Source organism: Pteropus alecto, unplaced genomic scaffold, assembly GCF_000325575.1.
Source record: "Pteropus alecto unplaced genomic scaffold, ASM32557v1 scaffold226, whole genome shotgun sequence".
NCBI lineage: Eukaryota > Metazoa > Chordata > Mammalia > Chiroptera > Pteropodidae > Pteropus > Pteropus alecto.
Window position 1 is genome coordinate 6,287,232 of NW_006440132.1, and position 17,315 is coordinate 6,304,546.

Here is a 17,315-nt window from a genome sequence, read left to right on the forward strand (position 1 = left end):
GACGGGAGCCAGGCCTGGATGACAGTTAGGGTTCTTACAAACAGGTAGAAGAAGGGAGGGCAGCCCAGGGGCCGAGGCAGGTCAGAATTCCGATTTTAAAGGGGAGCTTTAGCCAATGCCCTCTTTATTCTGCACCCTCGTCTCTATCTTGAGAATTGGTCACTGGTGGTTCAGAACAGCTACTCAGAGGCCCTACATTTTAAGATGAGTGAACCTGGAAGAAAGTTCTGCTTTGTTCACCGAATGTGCAGGGACACGAACTCAGAGAGGTTCGAGATACATACAAGAAAAGAGGACACGTGGGGACGTTTGAGAATCAACAGCAGAGTTGGACCCTGTGCTTGCGAGGAAGGGACAAAGGCCACTACCTCAGGTGTAGTAGGGGTGATCGTAGTTAGGTTCATGTGCATCTGTTCTTTGTTTCTGTCTCCACTGCACCCCAGCCAGGCCATCCGCGAGCTGCAAGAGGAGGTGTCCCGGCTCCGTCTGCGGCTGGAAGACAGCCTGCACCAGCCACCCCAGGGCAGCCCGACACGCCCACCGTCTACCCTTGACCGCCCTGCCCGGGCCCGGGACCGGCCAGCAGATGCCCCCGCTGCCTGGGGCTCTCACTGTGGCAGGTGAGTGACCACAAAACTCCTACCCTGTGCCAGAGGAAGGTAGGTGTGGCAGCCACAGGAGGTAGGTGTGGCCGGCCTCTTGCTCTCCCCAGACATGTAGACACGGGCACAGTTACACCATCTTTCACTCATTTATTCACTCATATTTTTTTACTGTCTAATATTTGATGCATAAAAAATATAGTAGACATGTGTTTATAATAAAGCATGATCCTGAACTCACCACCCAACTGAAAGAGCTAGAAGATTTTCAGGACTCATCCTCTCACCCACTCACTCAGCAGACATTCGTTCATGACGATCACTTATAAAATCAGCTAACTTTGAATGGTTCTCCGAGAGGGCACTAGGTTAAGGGTTTTATGGGCATGAACATGTCTCACTGATCCTTCCAGCGACGCTCTGAGGCAATTACTCTTATTATCCCCATTTGACAGATGAGGAAACTGAGGGTCCAAGAGGCTCGGCTCCATTTGCTGTGATTCTGACTCCGGCGTTTGTTTTGGATTTCCTTGCTCTCCTCCTCCCGTCATGTTAGAAGCGTGTCACTCGGTTGGCCTTCTCGCTGGTCATCTTTAAAGGCTGCATAAAACCTCATGCTGCTGTCACTGTCATGCTCTCTCTCTCTCTTTTGCTAGTAAATCCACAGAGAGGTTGTCCAGTGAGCCTGGAGGTGCAGAGCGAGCAGTCCCCGTAGGGAGGCGGCGAGCCAGGTCCACCTCGGTGCCGCGAGAGGTGCCCCGACTGTCCTTGAGTAAGTGATAATCTGCCAAGACTGAGTTCTGGAGGCCACAGTCTGGGCATATTGGCTCAGTCGTCAGGGACACAGCAACAGCGTTAGAGGGAAATTAGATAAGTTTTTGTGTGTGTCTGTTTTAGGCAGTTTTGGTGCTCTGAAGTACAATGCACTTCCAATAATAACTACTGTATCCGTAAAGGCTTCACACGTGTGTGTGTGTGAGATCTCACTTAATCTTCACTGCAAGATGGGTCACATTATCTACGTCCTGTAGATAGGACACCTAAGCCCCAAAGCACAGAGGACCTGCCTAAAGGATCATGGCTCTGGAATTGGTAGCCGGTTTCAGCCCCAGCTCACTCTGTCCTGGCCATGTGACCTTGGCCAGGTGGTTTACCTGTCTGTGCAGTTTAAGGGACAGCTAACAGTACAGGAATAACAGCATCTGTCTCATGGAATTACCGTGGGGTGTGGGACACAGCGCTTGGAAAGGGTCTAGACTGGTGCTGAGCACAAGAGCAGGGGTCCGGGCGTGTCAGCTGTTTTACTGAAGGGTGGATCGGGCTGCCCTGGGGTGGCTGGTACAGGCCGTCCCTGAGTTGCGTGACCCTCACTGCCTGCCCCGCTGCCTGCCCTCCCGCTTCTACCCCAGGTTCTGAATCCGAGCCAGCCTCCCCACAGCTTTCCTCTGAGAAGGAAAGGACCACCAAGGACAGCCCACAGGACAGAATGAGAGGAGTGCGCCGTACTGGAAGGCCAGACAGGGTCACCTTCCGGGGCCAATACACAGGTGGGCCAGAAGGGAGGGCTGGGTGGGGTGGGCGCAGTCCCCAGGGTGGTCTCCTCTGTCATGGGAAGCTTTTTCCATTTAGCCATTCAAATATTGTCATTTTCTATGAGTTCTGTGATATGAAAAACATCAGGGAGCATTGCCTCTGAATCTCAGTCCATTTGTTCATTCATTCATTCATTCATCCAGCAAACAGTTTCTAATGCCTTTCCTTTGCGAGGGCCCACGCTTGTTTCTGGGAAAGCCCATTCAGCTAGAGAGGTTTATGAAGCGCCTGCTGTTTGCAGGACCTGGGCTACAGAGTGAACACCGAATCACTTACTCTCGGCCCACCTTCAGGTCTGACTCTCCAAGGGGCCACTCTGTCCTGGGAACTAGGCACCTGGCACATAGTGAGGCTCGAGATGACACATGGTAGGATTTCAAAGTGCATAACGTTAAAACAAACATGGATAGGGCTCCTACTTTCATGAATATGATTCTATAGCAAAGAAGACAATAACAGATAAGCACTTGCAGTGTGTACATTATTACAGTAAGTATCTCATAGATGTGGCTGTCACTCATACCTCACTGGAAGGGAGGGTGGTTAACCTTAGATCCATATGGCTGAGCATTAGGGACAAGGCAGGAAACAAGAGACATGTATCTCACCTGGATGGAGTGGATAGAGGCCAGGGAGTTAAAAGTAAGAGCAGCAGAAAGTCCAGGGGACCCCAGTGCAACACACAGTATAAAGGAGAACCCCACATGGCAGAGGAGAGAAAAAAGATCAGTAATCAGGCAGCATTCTGAAGGTCTTACCTGAGGCTCAGGGAGAGAAGAGATAGGGGTTGGGTGAGAACCGGGGAGTCTATCCAACTTTTTAATAACATGGAGCGCTTTATATTTGCCAGGTGCTGGGCAGCATACCTCATGGATACGGCCTCATTTAGTCCTCCCTATGAGCCTGGGAAACCTTCGCTGTCACTATCCCCAGACAGCCCCTCGGAGCACAGGGAGAAAACACCAGTGACCCCATGCGCGAGCCATTCCCATCTCGACCAGCAAGTCGGGTCTGGGAAAGTGGCAGTGCTCTTTGTCATTGGTTATCATAGCTTCCTGGCCTGATTTTAAACCCTAACTGAGCCTGAGTTTGTCGATTGCTTCTGTATGTCGAACACTAGATAGCTGGCAACTCAGTAGGATCTGACGTGACACAGGAGTCTGAGAGAGCTTATAATAAACAGACAGATCATTGGGTCTTTTCGAACACATGCATGTACGCATACATATATACACATATTTAGGCACATATATCACGTGTGTGGGTGTGTGCATACACAATAGAAAAAGGAGAGAGAGAGAGACTATTGAAACCATCTGGAGGCAGAAGGGAGAGGTCATTTTACTAAATCCCCCTCAGTTCTGCTGCCAGGCAGAGAACTGACGCTGACTGTGCTGTGTTCTTCCCCAGGCCAGGAATATTGTGTTCTGACCCCCAAGATTGTCCGAAGAGGGAGTAGCACAGTCTTCTGTCCCCACTGCCAGCCCGTTAGGACTCAGGATGCAGGTAAGGGATGGAGGTGGCCACAGCAGCAAAGCTGAAGCTTCTTCGCTCCGGGAAGGGTACCGCTGGGCCAGACTTAGGTCTGGCCTGGGTGCGGGGGTGGGTCAAAGGTACAGACGAGGGAACAGGATCTTTCTGGGCTTCTCAGGCCTCCCAGGGTGCCCTGCCCTCACACGTGTTGCTCCCAGTGCTGCTGTCTAAAGCCACCTTCCTTGACCTCGTCACTGAGAAACCATGGACACGATTTAAGAAGTTCCTGAAGGGTCCTAAGAGGAGGGGCTGGGCTGCAGTGATTGTACCTTCTCTCCCCTCCACCCTCCTTCCACGCCTCCTCCTTCCCCTCAAACCTAACGGAGGAGCAGTGAGAAGAACAGTGACCTGAGAATGTGGATACCAGGTTCTAGTCCCAGTCCTACCACTGACTTGCTGTGTGGCCTTAGGCAAGTTCCTTAACTTCTCCGAGCCTCAGGTTCCACATCTATAATGAAAGAGTTGGAGACGGTCTCTGAGACCCTTTTAAGCAATGAGGATGATCATGATGGAGCTGTCATTTATTAAACCCCTACTGTATGCAGGGTATTATGCTAAGCATTTTACAAACTTTAATCTTCATATCTCTGTGAAATAGGTTTTGCTCATTTTGTTATTATGCCTGCTTTATGAGTGAGGAAACTGAGGCTCAGAGAGGTTAAGTAATTTGCCCAAGAGCATATAGCTTAAAAGTGGTAGAGCCAGGATTTGAACCCTAGTCTTTGTGATGCCAGAGCCCTGGGATTTAACTATGTCCCTCTGCCTTTACTATAGTTCCAGTAGTCCTCTCCATTCATTCATTCACTCATTCATTCATTCACCACCTTTCCATACTGGGCCCTCGGCCCTGTACCCAGGGAACTGTCAGCAGACAATGACAAAACAGAGCTGGGATGAGAGAGCCCGGGGCGGGCTTGGGAGCATATAACTCCACCTGGTGAGTTGGGGGTTTCCCAGAGGGAGCAATGGCTGAGCTGAGGCCTGAAAAAGTGGAGTGGCCATGGAACTGACCCGGAGGTGGCATCGAGGATTTGCATAGAAAGAGAACGAGGGTGCCCACTCTCCTCCTGCTAACTGGGCAAGTTGAGGCCTCCACTGGCCCTTCTGGTACCCAGGGCCATTGTGGGCCACTCCCACATAGGGAATAGGTCTGTCTCACTGTGGGGGAAGGGCCACAGGTACTGGGCTGCAGTCAGGACTGCTGAGTTTGGGATCAGGCAGAGGACCGCTGCTTCCCAGCTCTGAGACCTTGGCAAATTATTCACCCTCTCGGAGCCTCAGTTTTCTCATCTGTTAAATGGGGGAGTGATGATAGCAGCTAGCCCAGTGGCTTGTTGGATTTGATAAAATAATGCAGGAAGGCCCTGAGCAGAGAGCCTGGCTCATTAAATGTAGACTCTCAGTGTCACGGTTGCCATCATTCTTGTCACCCAGATGGAGGCAGCTTGTCTCCTCTGCATGGTTTGGAGGGAAGCTCAGTGCTGCAGGAAGCCTGCTTGGGACGCTCCAGACCTGGTGGTTCAGGCATGATCCTTTTCTGACATCTCTTTCTCCTTTTCCAGGCAGTGCTGTCACAAGGGACCCACTGAAACCGTCTCCCACTGATGCCCTGCGATGTCCCCTGTGTGGTCGAGTCGGGTCCACCCCTGAGGGGGACAGCCCAGACTCAACCACCTCTGGTAGGGACAGATGCTCGTTCTCTCCCCTTAGCTCTCCTCTGTGGGGGTTTGGGGCCTGGGCCGGGTTAGCAGGGTAGCTGTTCTCCCCAGTCTGGAATGGCGCACACTGGGCAGAGTGTTTGCTTCCTAAATCCAGGCATTCCCAGTGTGGCCAGCCGAGTGGCCAGTTCGAACAGGGCAGGCCCTGGGCAGACCATCTGTTCTCTGTATATCTTCCCAAGTGGCCAGACTGTGTCTCTCTGGTGTCTTTTTTCCTGGCAGGAGCAGAAAAAGCCACCACAAAGAAAAACGCATCTTCAGCTTCCAGCCCCAAGCAGAGGAGCAAGCGGGTTGGGTCGCCGCCCCGGCCACCCCCTGGACTGTGGTATCTGGCTTCTGCACCTTCAATACCAGCCCCTCCTGCTTTTGCCTACGTCTCTTCAGTTCCCATCATGCCTTACCCATCTGCCACTGTGTAAGAGCCTTCACTTTCGACCCTCTCTCACTCTCTTTCTGAGTTGCTTAATAATCAGCATTCAGACCTGTGTCAGGCAGCCGCGAACCTGGACGTGTGTATTCCTTTGCTTTCCCTCTCATGTACAATGTGCAGAACAAGTCTGACACTCACAGAGTCACTCAACAAACCTCCGATGCTCCCTGCGCACCAGGGAGAGTGCTCGGCCCTGGGAACCCAGCACTGAAGGAGCCTGGCAGAGGGCCCTGCCCACTGGAAGCTTACAGCCTCATAGGGCTCTGGAATCCTAACCATCTTTCATTTCCTTGTCAGTCTTCTCAGCGAGCAAGTAATGTGCACTTAAAAAATGTTTTTCAGTTTTAGATTTATAAAGAAATTGAGCAGATAGTATAGAGAATTCTCATGTAAACCCCTTCCCCCCAACACACATATGCACGGTTGCCCCTATTATTAACATCTTACATTAACATGGTACATTTGCACAGTTAGTGAACCAGTTTCAATACGTTTTTATTAACTAACGTCCATAGTTTATCCAGGCTTCTTTAGTTTTTATCTAAAGTCCTTTTTCTGTTCCAGGATCACATCGAGGATCTCACATACGTTTAGTCGTCATGTCCTCTTAGGCTCCTCTTGGCTGTGACCGTTTCTCAGGCTTTCCTTGTTTCTGATGGCCTTTCCACTTTTGAGGAGGACTGGTCAGGCCTATGGTAGGACGAGCACTTACTTTTTACGTGGATTTGGATGTGACATCAGTCAAGACAGAAAAGAGCAGTGGAAGCAGAAGTGGTTCAGGTTTTAGAGTCAGCGGCTCTGGACCCCTGTCTGCCGCTTATTAGCACGGTGGCCTTGGTAGAGGTTCTTCCTGGAGGCTCAGTTCCCCCATCTGTTAAATGGGGTAATAGTCTCAAGCATGTACAGCTGTGTGAGGATTAAGGGAGGCACATGGCGAGAACCAGATGCTTGTGGAGTTTGTAGTGCAGTGCCAGCATGTGCTCATTGCTGACAAATGGCAGCTTTGTCATCACACCAAATATAATATTGCCATTTGTAAGAAAAAAAATGAGTAAAAATGGCTTCAACATGACAGGATTGTTCAGGGTGAAAAAGGCCTGGACTGTGGAATTAGGAGACTTGTCTTCTTGTCTCACCAGCTGGTTCTGTGCATCGGTTTCCCCCACTGTGGAACAAGTGGGTTGGGACTCTTCTTCAGGGGCCTGTCGTCAGAAGCCTGTGTCTGTGGGCAGTGGGGGCCAGAGTCCCTGGAGTGGGTTGGGACTCTTCTTCAGGGGCGTGTCATCAGAAGCCTGTGTCTGTGGGCAGTGGGGGCTAGAGTCCCTGTGGGGCCTGGAATTTTGCGGGAGCACAGGCTCAGGGTGCCATCCAGCCCCAGTCCCTTGTGGGGACTCGTGCATACAGCAGGATATCGTGCTGCCTTCTCAGCGAGCCGTTAAGACGACTTCCGCTCCAGCAACTCTGAGAGGCCTCACTTTGCTCCTCTGTGCCTCAGTGTTTTCCTCTGTGAAATGGCTTGTGGTGAGGATTAAGAGAACTAATGCATGGAAAGCGCATAGTACATCGAGGGTGGCCAGTAACCATAGTGCTCCTAATGCTGCTAGAGCTTGGCCTGACGACGCCTTTGTTTATCCCGCTGTAGGACTGAGCATGCTCAGTGGATGAGGCCTGTGCACCCTTTAGAAAGCTGAATGGGCCTGTGCTGCCACCTAGTGGTCAGCCACCATATAGCCCCTGAACCAGAGGCTTTCTAGCCAAGAGGTTTGTTGGTTGGTTTTTGTGTTTGTAGCTTCTGCCCTGGGGGAAGTTTTGGGTAACTCTCAGGCCAAGCTAGACATCAGATTATCAGAACAGAGTGGTGTGCGGGAACCCAATAATTGCACCAGATAGTCCTGTCCCCGAAGGGGGGAAGTGGATTCAAGAAGCCCCTTTATTCATTTGGTTCAAATGACAGCTATCAGCATCTACTGGGTTCTAATTAGCTCTAGTGTAAAAACAGCACCGCCCCTTCCAGCTCACTGACCCTGGGCCTCCATAGCTGACATTTACAGAGCACTTACTGTGGTCAGACAGCTTACGAGCTTTTTACCTGAATTTTGCCTAGGAGGTGGGTAAATGTGGCTGTTTTAGGAAACAGAGCCCTTAAAAGGTGAAGCGGCCTTGCCAGGGTCTTGCAGCCTGCCAGGCGGAATGACCAAGATCTGGGGCAGCCTCCTGCATCACCTAGCTTCTCTGAGCTCCACTTTGCTCATCTGTGAAATAAGGACAATAGTACCGACCGAATAAATGAGATAATGCTGGTAAAGGCACTTATCTCAGAGCCTGGCACATGGGTTCTGAGGATGAGGATCTTGGCCCCAGGCTAGGCACTGTGTTTAATTGTTTGAGGAACTCCCGGACAGTTTCCAGCATGACTGCAGCATTTTACATTCCCCCCAGCAGTGTAGGAAGGTTCCAGTCTCCACACCTTCATCAACACTCATCACTTTCTTTTTTACCATAGCCATCCCTGTGGGTGTGGAGTGTGTGAAGTGGCAATTCATGTGGTTTTGATTTGCATCTCCATGATGGCTAATGATGTTGAGCATCTTTTCAGGTGCTTGTTGGCCATTTGTATATCTTCTTTAGAGAGACGTCGATTCAGATCCTAGCAAAGCCCCCTTTGCCCCCTGTGTAATAACACAAGTTAAAAAGTGGAGAATCAGGAATACGACTCGAGTTTACAGTGTGCTCAGCAATGAATGAGTCCGGCCGAGTCCTCTCAAACTCATTCCCGCTTTATTTAGGTGAAATGCTTCTTTACCCTTCTCTCTCCCACACACTTTATTCTACAACACAAGGACCATACCATACCTTCCTCTTGCCCAAGGACAGTTTTCTCAAACCCTAAACTTGGTGACGATGGATGAAGGCAGTAGTCACTTCTTGGAGAAATCGTGCTTCATCTCATGGCTCGTCAGCCTGTTTCCCTCCAGCACTTTACTACAAACCCCCACATCCTGCAGGACCAGCCTGGGAAGGACGCCTTTTCACCTGCTGCCCTAGATGAACAAAACCAGACCCCCTACTCCTGCAGAACCCTCATTATGATCACATTTCTCCAGTGCTCCAAATGGCAGTGGGGCTGCCCTACTTCTACCCCTCTAAAGAAGGGAGTTTGCTGCAGAGCCTGGGGTGATCCTGGTCTCCCACAGATCCGGCTCTTGGATTCAAAGCTCCAAGAAAGCAGCAAGGTCTATGTCATTCCTTCACCATTAATTCCAGGGCAGTGCACACTGGCTTGCATACGGCATGTGGTCAATAAAATTTGTGAAATGAACGGGTAGCATGAACTAACCACTTTTGAGCACCTGTTCTGGGTCAGGTACTTCCGTTTATCTTCCTTCACATCCTTCAAAGTAGGTGTTTATTATTCCCATTTTAGAGGGGAAGAAACTGAGGCTCAGAGAGTAGGGGCCAGTGGCCTGCAAGGGACGCAGAACGGGGACTGACTCCAGACCCATTGCTCTTCAACTCCACTCAGCCCTCTTGTGAATAACGATGCACTTACCTCTCTCTTCAGGTTCTATGCGTCTCCAGGAGGACCTACCTCAGCCCCCTCAGCCCAACCAGCTGCTGAGTGGCCCACCACAGCCTCTTCCCGGCCGGCCGGAAGATACCGGCATTCCATCCAGCTGGACCTGGAGGACCTGGAGGAGCTCAACAAGGCTCTGAGCCGAGCTGTCCAGGCAGCTGAGAGCGTCCGCTCCACCACCAAACACATGAGCCGCTCTCTGTCAGCTAACCTGCGCCAGGCCCATGGCCTGCGGGGCTCCTGCCTCTTCTGATGGCACTGGGGGGCCTGCTGTCCCTCAGGCCAGGGATCTGTTGGAGCCATTCCTGAAGGCCCCCCAGACCTCTCATGAGGAGCCCTGTCTCCAGCATAGGCCCTGCCTACTCCGTCTCAGCATTTTCAAAACAAAAGTGCCTGGTCCTCAAGAGAAGTAACTTCCCAGGGGACCGGCCCCTGAAGAAGGTGCTAGGACCGAGGCCACCTTCTGTCCAGATGCAATCTCTGGGAGTCTCCTAGTCCTGCACTTGTCCACCTCCAGCTAATAATATGTATTTTATATACAGGTGGACAGATAGATTTTTAAACTGAGGAGTTTTCCTGAGCTCGGATCCTCCTTAGGAGACAGATAACAAGGGATGGGGTGAGGGTCTCTGGCACAAACCTGTCCACCTGCCTGTGAGCAGCCACTTGGGAGTTGTCATCTCTGGAAGGATGTGGCTAGGGACCTTTCTCCTGGCAGTTGGTGCTAGGACACTTTGGGACCATTGAGCTATCTTAGGATGCCAGCCACCAGGGTGACACATACTGGCTTCTCCATGCTTGGAATGGCCTTTCTTGGGAAGCCTTTTTCATGGTCCCTCCCAGTGCCTCATCCTGAGACCCATGGCTCTCTCCCGGGAATCTGGCTAGTGGCCAGCTCCCTGCCAGGCCGTCTCCTGCCCTGCCCCCACCCCATAGCAGTGAGTACCTCAGCTTTTCTGGAATGTGTGTGCATCAGTGATATATGTATATTTGAGGCATTTAAAAATTCTATTTTCGTTATGAGGGCAAGTGAAGAACGAATGTTGATCTTTAAAAATAAAGGCCAAAAAAAAAAAAAAAATCCCCGAAACTTTGCAAAAGCTGCCCAGGTGTGTGGTACGTGTGTGTCATTGACTTGTGGTTTCTAAAGTCAGGCTTGTGGACTGGAAGGTTGACACGGGGACCTGTTGGGTACACCTTTCTGTATTCTTCCTGCCTCCCTCTGGTGGCTTCTGTTTCTACCACTTTCCCCCTCTGCCTGTCTCAGAACCATAAGCCTCTCCACTGGAGGGACCTGCACAGGCAGGCTGTCTGGCCAAGCCCCATTTCATTGAGGCCAGAGGTGCTTTGAGCAAATTGGAGTGACCCAGCAACTTGGTGTCTGCAAACAGCTGCCATTTATTGAGCACCTACTAGCCACTGATTTTTGAGCTAAATGTCAGCCCTCTAGGGTCCTGTTATGTCCCCACTTTATTGATGAGGAGACTGAGGTTCCAGTGGGTTATCTGCCCAAATTTGAAATGGTCTGACTCCAATGCCCATATTCTTACTGAATTTCTCTTCCTAAATTTCTGTGATTTCCCCACTGACTGCTGCTTGTTCCTGTGGCTTTTTCGTCCATCTTCCCCACTCTCTCATCTCACTTGCTTCTGCCTGCTCATCAGGACCCATTTCTATTTCATTTTTCAGCTAATCCTTCTCAGTAGAGTTGAAAATGGCATCTCGCTGAAGGTAACACTGAGATGAGAGATTTCTTGTAGGTTCTGAGCCTCCAGGTCCATACCCTTCTGGGTGCCAAGAGGCTATCCAGAGCAGTGTCCCCAGCCTCAGTGCCCTGGGCACAGTGGTGGCTCCAGGTTTGAACAAAGAACACTGGAGCCTGGCTCTTTGGAGGGCTTCAGTGTATGAGCCACAGGACTGGTGTCAGGTGCCAGGGTTATGATCCTGTCTCTCTAGATGGCTCAGGCCTCTCATACATAGAATTTTTTAAACAATCCAGGTCCAACTTTTCTGCCACCTGAGTGGTGCTGCTTCCCCACAGTTCCATAAATCACAAAACGCTCAGGTCTAGAAGGAGGCCAGCCTTTCTTGCTGAACTCCTGGCCCCTGTATTCCCAATCCTGCCCTGGCCCTGGCCCCCGCCTCCGGTCAGGATGCTCACAAACAAACAGCCTTTGTGCATCTTCCTGCCTCTAGTCCGGCCTCCACCAGTTCACTGCCTCCGGCGGCCAGGATGATGTCTGCAGTAAGGTCCATGCCTGTCACCACACACCTGAGTCCTCACCACCTTATCCACCTGGACTCCTACTTAGGGTCCTCTGCCTCAGTGTTCCTCAAATGTGTACTCTCAGATCCTTGGCTTACAGAGGGAACAGCAGGTGTTACCAAGCTCCTAATCTTTCTAGACTGATTCAGTTGCCCCTTCCAAGAAGCTTTCCTAGACTTCCCCACTGCAGAAGGCCCCTTCCTCGTGCTGGGCCTCCCATCACTCTGCACACCTTCGTTCATCATGGCACATGTGCTGGGCATTACAGCAGGGGCTCTTCCAACCAGGGGCAGGGTCTTACCCAGTGGTTAACCAGAGCTCAACTCAGAGCAGACTGTCAACATGAATGAATAAGTGGATGAATGAATGAGCTAACGAACTGCCTATTCCAAATACAGAAGCTTTATTGATACAACCGAGGATAAGAATGAGTTACAAAGGGCAGGTGGGGGCTGAGGATAGGCTCCAAGAGTCCCGAAGGTCTTAACTCTATTATGTGTTTTCCGGAGACCCCTCATTTTCTTTCTTCCGTTCCTCTTGTTCTTTCTCCAGCGGCCCACACTGATCCTGGAAGACAGTGGGAGAAGAAGGCAAAATGTCGTGGGGGAGGGGTAGGCTGAGCTCTGGACTGTGGCACCCACCCGACCTTGGCTCCAGTCCAGGCTCTGCCACGTCTGAGCTGGGTGACCTTAGGCAAGTCATTCTCCTTTCTTAGCCTCAGCTTATTCACCTCTAAAATGGGGGCTCAATCCCTCAAGAACTGGAATTTACTGAGCACTTACAACCAGCCAAGCCCTGTGTGTTGATCCGGATTTCTCGCCACCATTTTGCAGATGACGTGATAGGCTCAGAGTGGCCATCTGGCCTGTCTGAGGTCCCCCAGCCAGTCAGTGAGGGTGGCAGGCTACAGGGGATTAACTCCAGTGCCCATGTTCATAAGCCACTTCCCAGGGTTCCCAGGAGTGGGGTTACGATCTGAACCACTGGTGGTCACAGCAGATTAATCTCAAGTGGCAAACAGACGAAAACATTTTTATTTTAATAATCATGAAAGTATGTCATGTATATCCAAAAAAGCGTAACCAGCTCATCAGCTCTGTGATTTCAGATATGGCTGCATAGGACAAGACCAAGGAAAGCCTTTCACGTAACGGGTTTAAAGGAAAGTACTGAGTAATTCTGCTATAGTGAAAATCGTGGTGGCAGTCCTGGACTTGCTGCAGTTTGGGTGATGTTGGAAAGCACAATGCCAGCTCCCTATTGCACGGTGTGGTAGGCGGTTGTGACTCTCCCCATGTGAGATTCCCCAGGCGTGTATCTTTCCCAAGTCCCCCGCCACCATACCTTGGCTATACTTGGTTTCCTTGCTGTCAGCCTTCCCCATCTTCCCAAGCTGCTCCACGCATCCTCCCTGATTTCCCAGTGAGTCCTTGCTGGGCTCGTTCTCCCCACCCCCGCCCCACCCGCCACCGGCCTCTGTGGAGCTCAGCTGTCCTTGCAGTCAGGCGGGCACTTAAAAGCTGGATCTCGCACCTCTGTGGGAGCACCCTCAGGTGGGCACGGCCCAGATCTCTGTGCACTCACCTTTTTCTCGTCGGTGTACATGATTTCTGACTTGTCCATGCCCATGCACGTGATGGTTTCGTAGAACTCTCTCATTTGTTCCTGGGTCGCCACAGGCTTGTCCACTGTTTGAGGGAGCAAGGGGGCTGATGAGGATTCCAGGGGTGCTATGGGAGGCCAGGGAGGGCTGGGAGCTTGGGGGTCCAGCCTCAAGAGTGAGTGGTCATGGGGGGAGGCCTGGGTGGGGTAGGAGTTTAGGGGGTACTCACCATTGAGGGACAGACCCATGTTCTGCTTGTCTTCTGGGTAATTGACGATCATGAAGATCCCAGGGTCCTTGGTGAACAGCAGGTAGCCAGTTACTTCTTCGCCTGCCTCTGGAAGAGAAAGCCACCTGGTGAGATCACAGGGAAGGCCCAATGGTTCCTTCCTCACAGGCAAAGGAAATCTAGGTGTTCCCAGGGCCACACAGCCGATCGGTAAAGGCCAAGGGTTCACCTAGGCCGCGTGTCGCTAGCTCCCACTGTGAGCTAGGCCCTGTGCTGTGCACCTACGTGCGTGGAATCAGAGGAGCTTCATATGAACTGTGGCTGTCAGGGCCTTTCTGTCCGTCTTACCGGTGAGGAAAATGAGGTCTAGAGAGGAGCCTCAGGGCTCCTAGGTGGTGTGCGTTCAATCGCATTGGCATTGGTGTGTGTCTACTATGTGCCCTCTCTGCAGTTATGGGGGAGACATGGGTGAAGTCACTGCCTGCCCAACAAATAGGCTGCCACTCTTAGCTCCCAGAGGATAATAAAGGGCGGTTGAGAGGCAGAATTAACCTTGGGGTTGAATCCTAGTTCTAAATGCTAGCCGTGTGATCTCAGGGAAACTACTTGACATCTCTGTTTCTCCATTTCCTCATCTGATTAATGTCCTCTGAGGGTTGTTTATGAGTATTAAGTGGGTTAATTCATGTAAAGCACTTCAGACAGTACCTGGCACACAGTAGGAGCTCAAGAATGTTGGCAGTTGTTATTATGTCAGTGTGCAGGCGCTGGGCCCACGGGGATATAAGAAGTAGGCCTGTCCCATGTTCTCTGTGCCAAAGCCCTTAAGGCGCTAGCCCCAAGTTCCCTCCTTTAGGCTGGCCCAGCCACCGTCTCCCCATTCCACACTGCAGCTCTCCCCCTGAGGGCTCACCGTATTTGGAGAAGGTCCCATTTTCCCATTGGATCTTCAGGTTGCTGGTGTTATAGATGCACTGGTTCTCACTAAGGCCAGGCAGAAAAGGGGGAAAAACCAGTAAGACAGTGTAGGAGAGGTGGACAATCACAGTCCTTGAGGGGCAAGAGTCAGGTGGCAATTACAGTCAGCCCTCTCCATTCCATGGATGAGAAGGCCGAGGCCAGGAAGAGGGTGGGTCTTGTTCAAGGTCATCTGGCAGCTAAGAGCAGAAGCCAGAAGCTGGGGGTAGGCGTGAGCTGGCATACGCAGGTCTTACATGGTCCAGTACTCTCTGACCAGTACTGTGTCTTCCGTATAGTTGGGGGCAAGGTAAAAGAAGACTGACTGCAACATGCTGGCTGACTTCTTAAACTCAGGGCGGCGGTAAGCTGAGGCGATATAAAACCACTTGCCAGTAATCTGTGGAGAAGCCAGGGACAGATGATGGAGGCTGGGAGCTGAATTCTTGACAGTCAGCTTGGAGGAGATTCGGGCAGATCTCTCCCTCCATTTGGCAACCGGGAGACTGGAGCCCCCAGCTAGGAGTGGGCATACGGAAGCTCACTCTGACGGTCAGGTGTCACTCCTACCCTCTCCTTGCCCAGTACAGCATTGACCCCTCCTAAGGAGGCTTGCAATGAGACTTCTGAGTCTGGAGGCAGACAAATACCTCTGGAGGCTGGCCAGAATCTCACCCCAGGACCCAAGGGAGAAAAGGGCAGAGTCAGGAGAGAAAGCTGACCACAAGCCAGGAGGGTAAAGGGAAACCCAGAGAGGCAGACAGCTGCGTACAGTACTCAGGCACTCAGGTACCCACCTGGTCCAGAGTGGCATTGGTGAGAGGCACCGTGAAATTGAAACACTTTGGGCTCTGGGCGGACAGCAGAGGAAGGAGGCTCAGGACTGCGAGGGCCCAAGGCAGCGCCATGCCAAGACAAGGAGGTCCCAGAATCAGGCAAACTGGTGGCTGGAGGGTGCAGTGATCTTTATAGTGAGCTGTGGGTGGGGCCCTGGAGACTGGCTGTGACGCAATCCAATGATCGTTTGGGAAATACGCTCTTGAGAAATGTCACACTCCCTGACCTTGAGACAAGGGCCAGAAATGTTGGCTGTTCAAAACCAAGGCAGATATGATATTATCTGGAATGATGTTAGTTAATGCTAATTTCAAGAGAGGGGCCTCTAGGCAAGCACTCATGTTTTCATCCAGTACCTGTCTCACTGAACAGCAAGATTTAAGAGGGACCCAGCCATAAATCAAATGCTGAAGGCATCTTAGAGTTGCCAGGCTAGTGTGGAGTGTAGGGGACGATGGGGAGGGGGAGATGGAGGGGTGAGGGTGAGGGCAAATGTGGATTCACTTCCAACTGAGTGTGATAACAACTGTGAAAGAGCAAAAGTCCAGAAGGTGCCCAACCCGGTCCTGGAAGCAGGGACATTTCCCAAAAGAAAGGGGCATTAAGTCGAATGTCCATTTGCAGCAAATGTATTGCTTGAACCATCTCCCAACTTCTAAAACAGGAAATTATCTCCATGTGGTCTTTACCCGCTGCTATTTGAGCAGGGAGCTCGCCTCTGTTTTCAGCAGTAAAGTCCAATCCTGGAAATACTGTGGAATGAATGATTCTACTGCTCATTTGCATGTCTACATGATGGTATCAAATCTTTATTCACATAACTAAATATTCCCCAAAAGTATTATGGTATACTCATAATTTTGTATTCTTGTTCATGTCATACATTTTGAATATTTTTTCTTCTTTCAGTATAGTTGGTAGTTGCAATTTTAAAGGCTACATAACCTTTCATTTATTCATTTCTTAGATTATAATTTCTTTTTTCATGTCTTCTTTTGTATATCTATAGCATTTTGTTTTATTTTTCTAGTTTTATCGAGATATAGTTGTCTATAACATTTTATATTGTGACTTTTCCTCTGACGATAGGTATCCAGGAGGAACCAAATTGCTTCCTAAAATTACTATACCATTTAAGAGAAAGAAAAGAATATGTCACGTGTAAGACTTTAGCATTATTCAAGGTAGCCAAAAACTGAAAACGAGTCAAGGGTCAGTCAACAGGAAAATGGAAAAAGAGTTTGTAGCATTTTCATACAATGAAATACTTAACAAGTAAAAGGAATGAATTACTGATGTTACGAAAAAATCCCAAAAGCTCCAAAAATCAGATCAGCGCAAATCCAAGCAGGAACCCAGAGAGAAAGAGAAGTCAGTTTTATTAACGCTGGCGGTCCCAGAAGAGCTAGTGCTCTGAACATCTGGGCAGTGAGCTTAGGGGCAATTTCGCTTTTACGCCCGGTTGTTACAGCTGGCACGGGCTGATTTACAGACCCCTGAAATTGCTATGGGCTACGGGCAGTTACAGAGAGCAAGGGATTTTTCAAACAGGCACTAAGGCAATACATCTTTTCAAACTAAAGCAATACAAGCACTAAAGCGATACGTCTTAAAGGGAAAGGATCTTTGGCCTATGCAGCAAGCATGTTTACAGAAGCAGAGCAAAGGACTCATTAGAAATGTTGGCCATTTAAGTGGGAAATTCCTCTTCGCTGCTACGTGTACCAACATGAATGAATCTCAAAAACGTTATGCTGAACCTTCGCATTATGAATAGATTTTAGTTTTTCAAAAATTTGGAATGAGATTTAACCCATTAATTAAACTTCTAAAACTTAAAATTTTAAAGTCGGCTTTATTTAAATACTTCTAATTTATAATGTTTAAGTATTTAAACCAGTAGTCTGTGGGCCTCCATTTGTCCAGATGCAGAAATGCTAATGGCAGCCTGCATGGGAGAAGGGTGAACAGGG

The 17,315-nt window shown here is 50.3% G+C and overlaps 2 protein-coding genes across 7 annotated transcripts in view; one reads left to right on the forward strand and one right to left on the reverse strand.

Annotated features, from left to right (window-relative positions):
- AKNA (AT-hook transcription factor) overlaps window positions 1-10,548 on the forward strand; it is a 52,600-nt gene extending 42,052 nt beyond the window's left edge. For all 6 annotated transcript variants that reach the window (XM_015593368.2, XM_015593371.2, XM_025050441.1 and 3 more), the window contains 7 exons: window positions 444-620; window positions 1,259-1,374; window positions 2,012-2,149; window positions 3,606-3,701; window positions 5,291-5,407; window positions 5,669-5,861; window positions 9,439-10,548. In XM_015593368.2, coding sequence (XP_015448854.1) covers window positions 444-620; window positions 1,259-1,374; window positions 2,012-2,149; window positions 3,606-3,701; window positions 5,291-5,407; window positions 5,669-5,861; window positions 9,439-9,703 — 1,102 coding nt within the window. In that variant the 3' untranslated portion in view covers window positions 9,704-10,548. The remainder of the gene's footprint in view (window positions 1-443; window positions 621-1,258; window positions 1,375-2,011; window positions 2,150-3,605; window positions 3,702-5,290; window positions 5,408-5,668; window positions 5,862-9,438) is intronic.
- A 1,660-nt stretch (window positions 10,549-12,208) lies between these two features.
- LOC102886589 (alpha-1-acid glycoprotein 2) lies at window positions 12,209-15,419 on the reverse strand. Its single transcript, XM_006917133.2, has 6 exons — window positions 15,303-15,419; window positions 14,763-14,905; window positions 14,462-14,532; window positions 13,549-13,656; window positions 13,301-13,404; window positions 12,209-12,283 (listed from the first exon to the last, which is right to left on the reverse strand). Exons 1-6 carry the CDS (start codon window positions 15,411-15,413, stop codon window positions 12,209-12,211), a joined length of 612 nt encoding a protein of 203 aa, XP_006917195.1. The 5' UTR covers window positions 15,414-15,419.
- Window positions 15,420-17,315: the final 1,896 nt, after the last annotated feature.

Excerpts from the sequence above, each read along its gene's own strand:
- LOC102886589 (XM_006917133.2), bottom strand. The coding sequence starts at position 15,413 with ATGGCGCTGCCTTGGGCCCTCGCAGTCCTGAGCCTCCTTCCTCTGCTG. Across the intron at positions 14,533-14,762 it reads GTCAGAGAGTACTGGACCAT|TGAGAACCAGTGCATCTATA; the intron begins GTAAGACCTGCG and ends GCCTGGCCTTAG. Across the intron at positions 13,657-14,461 it reads TGGGACCTTCTCCAAATACG|AGGCAGGCGAAGAAGTAACT; the intron begins GTGAGCCCTCAG and ends TTTCTCTTCCAG.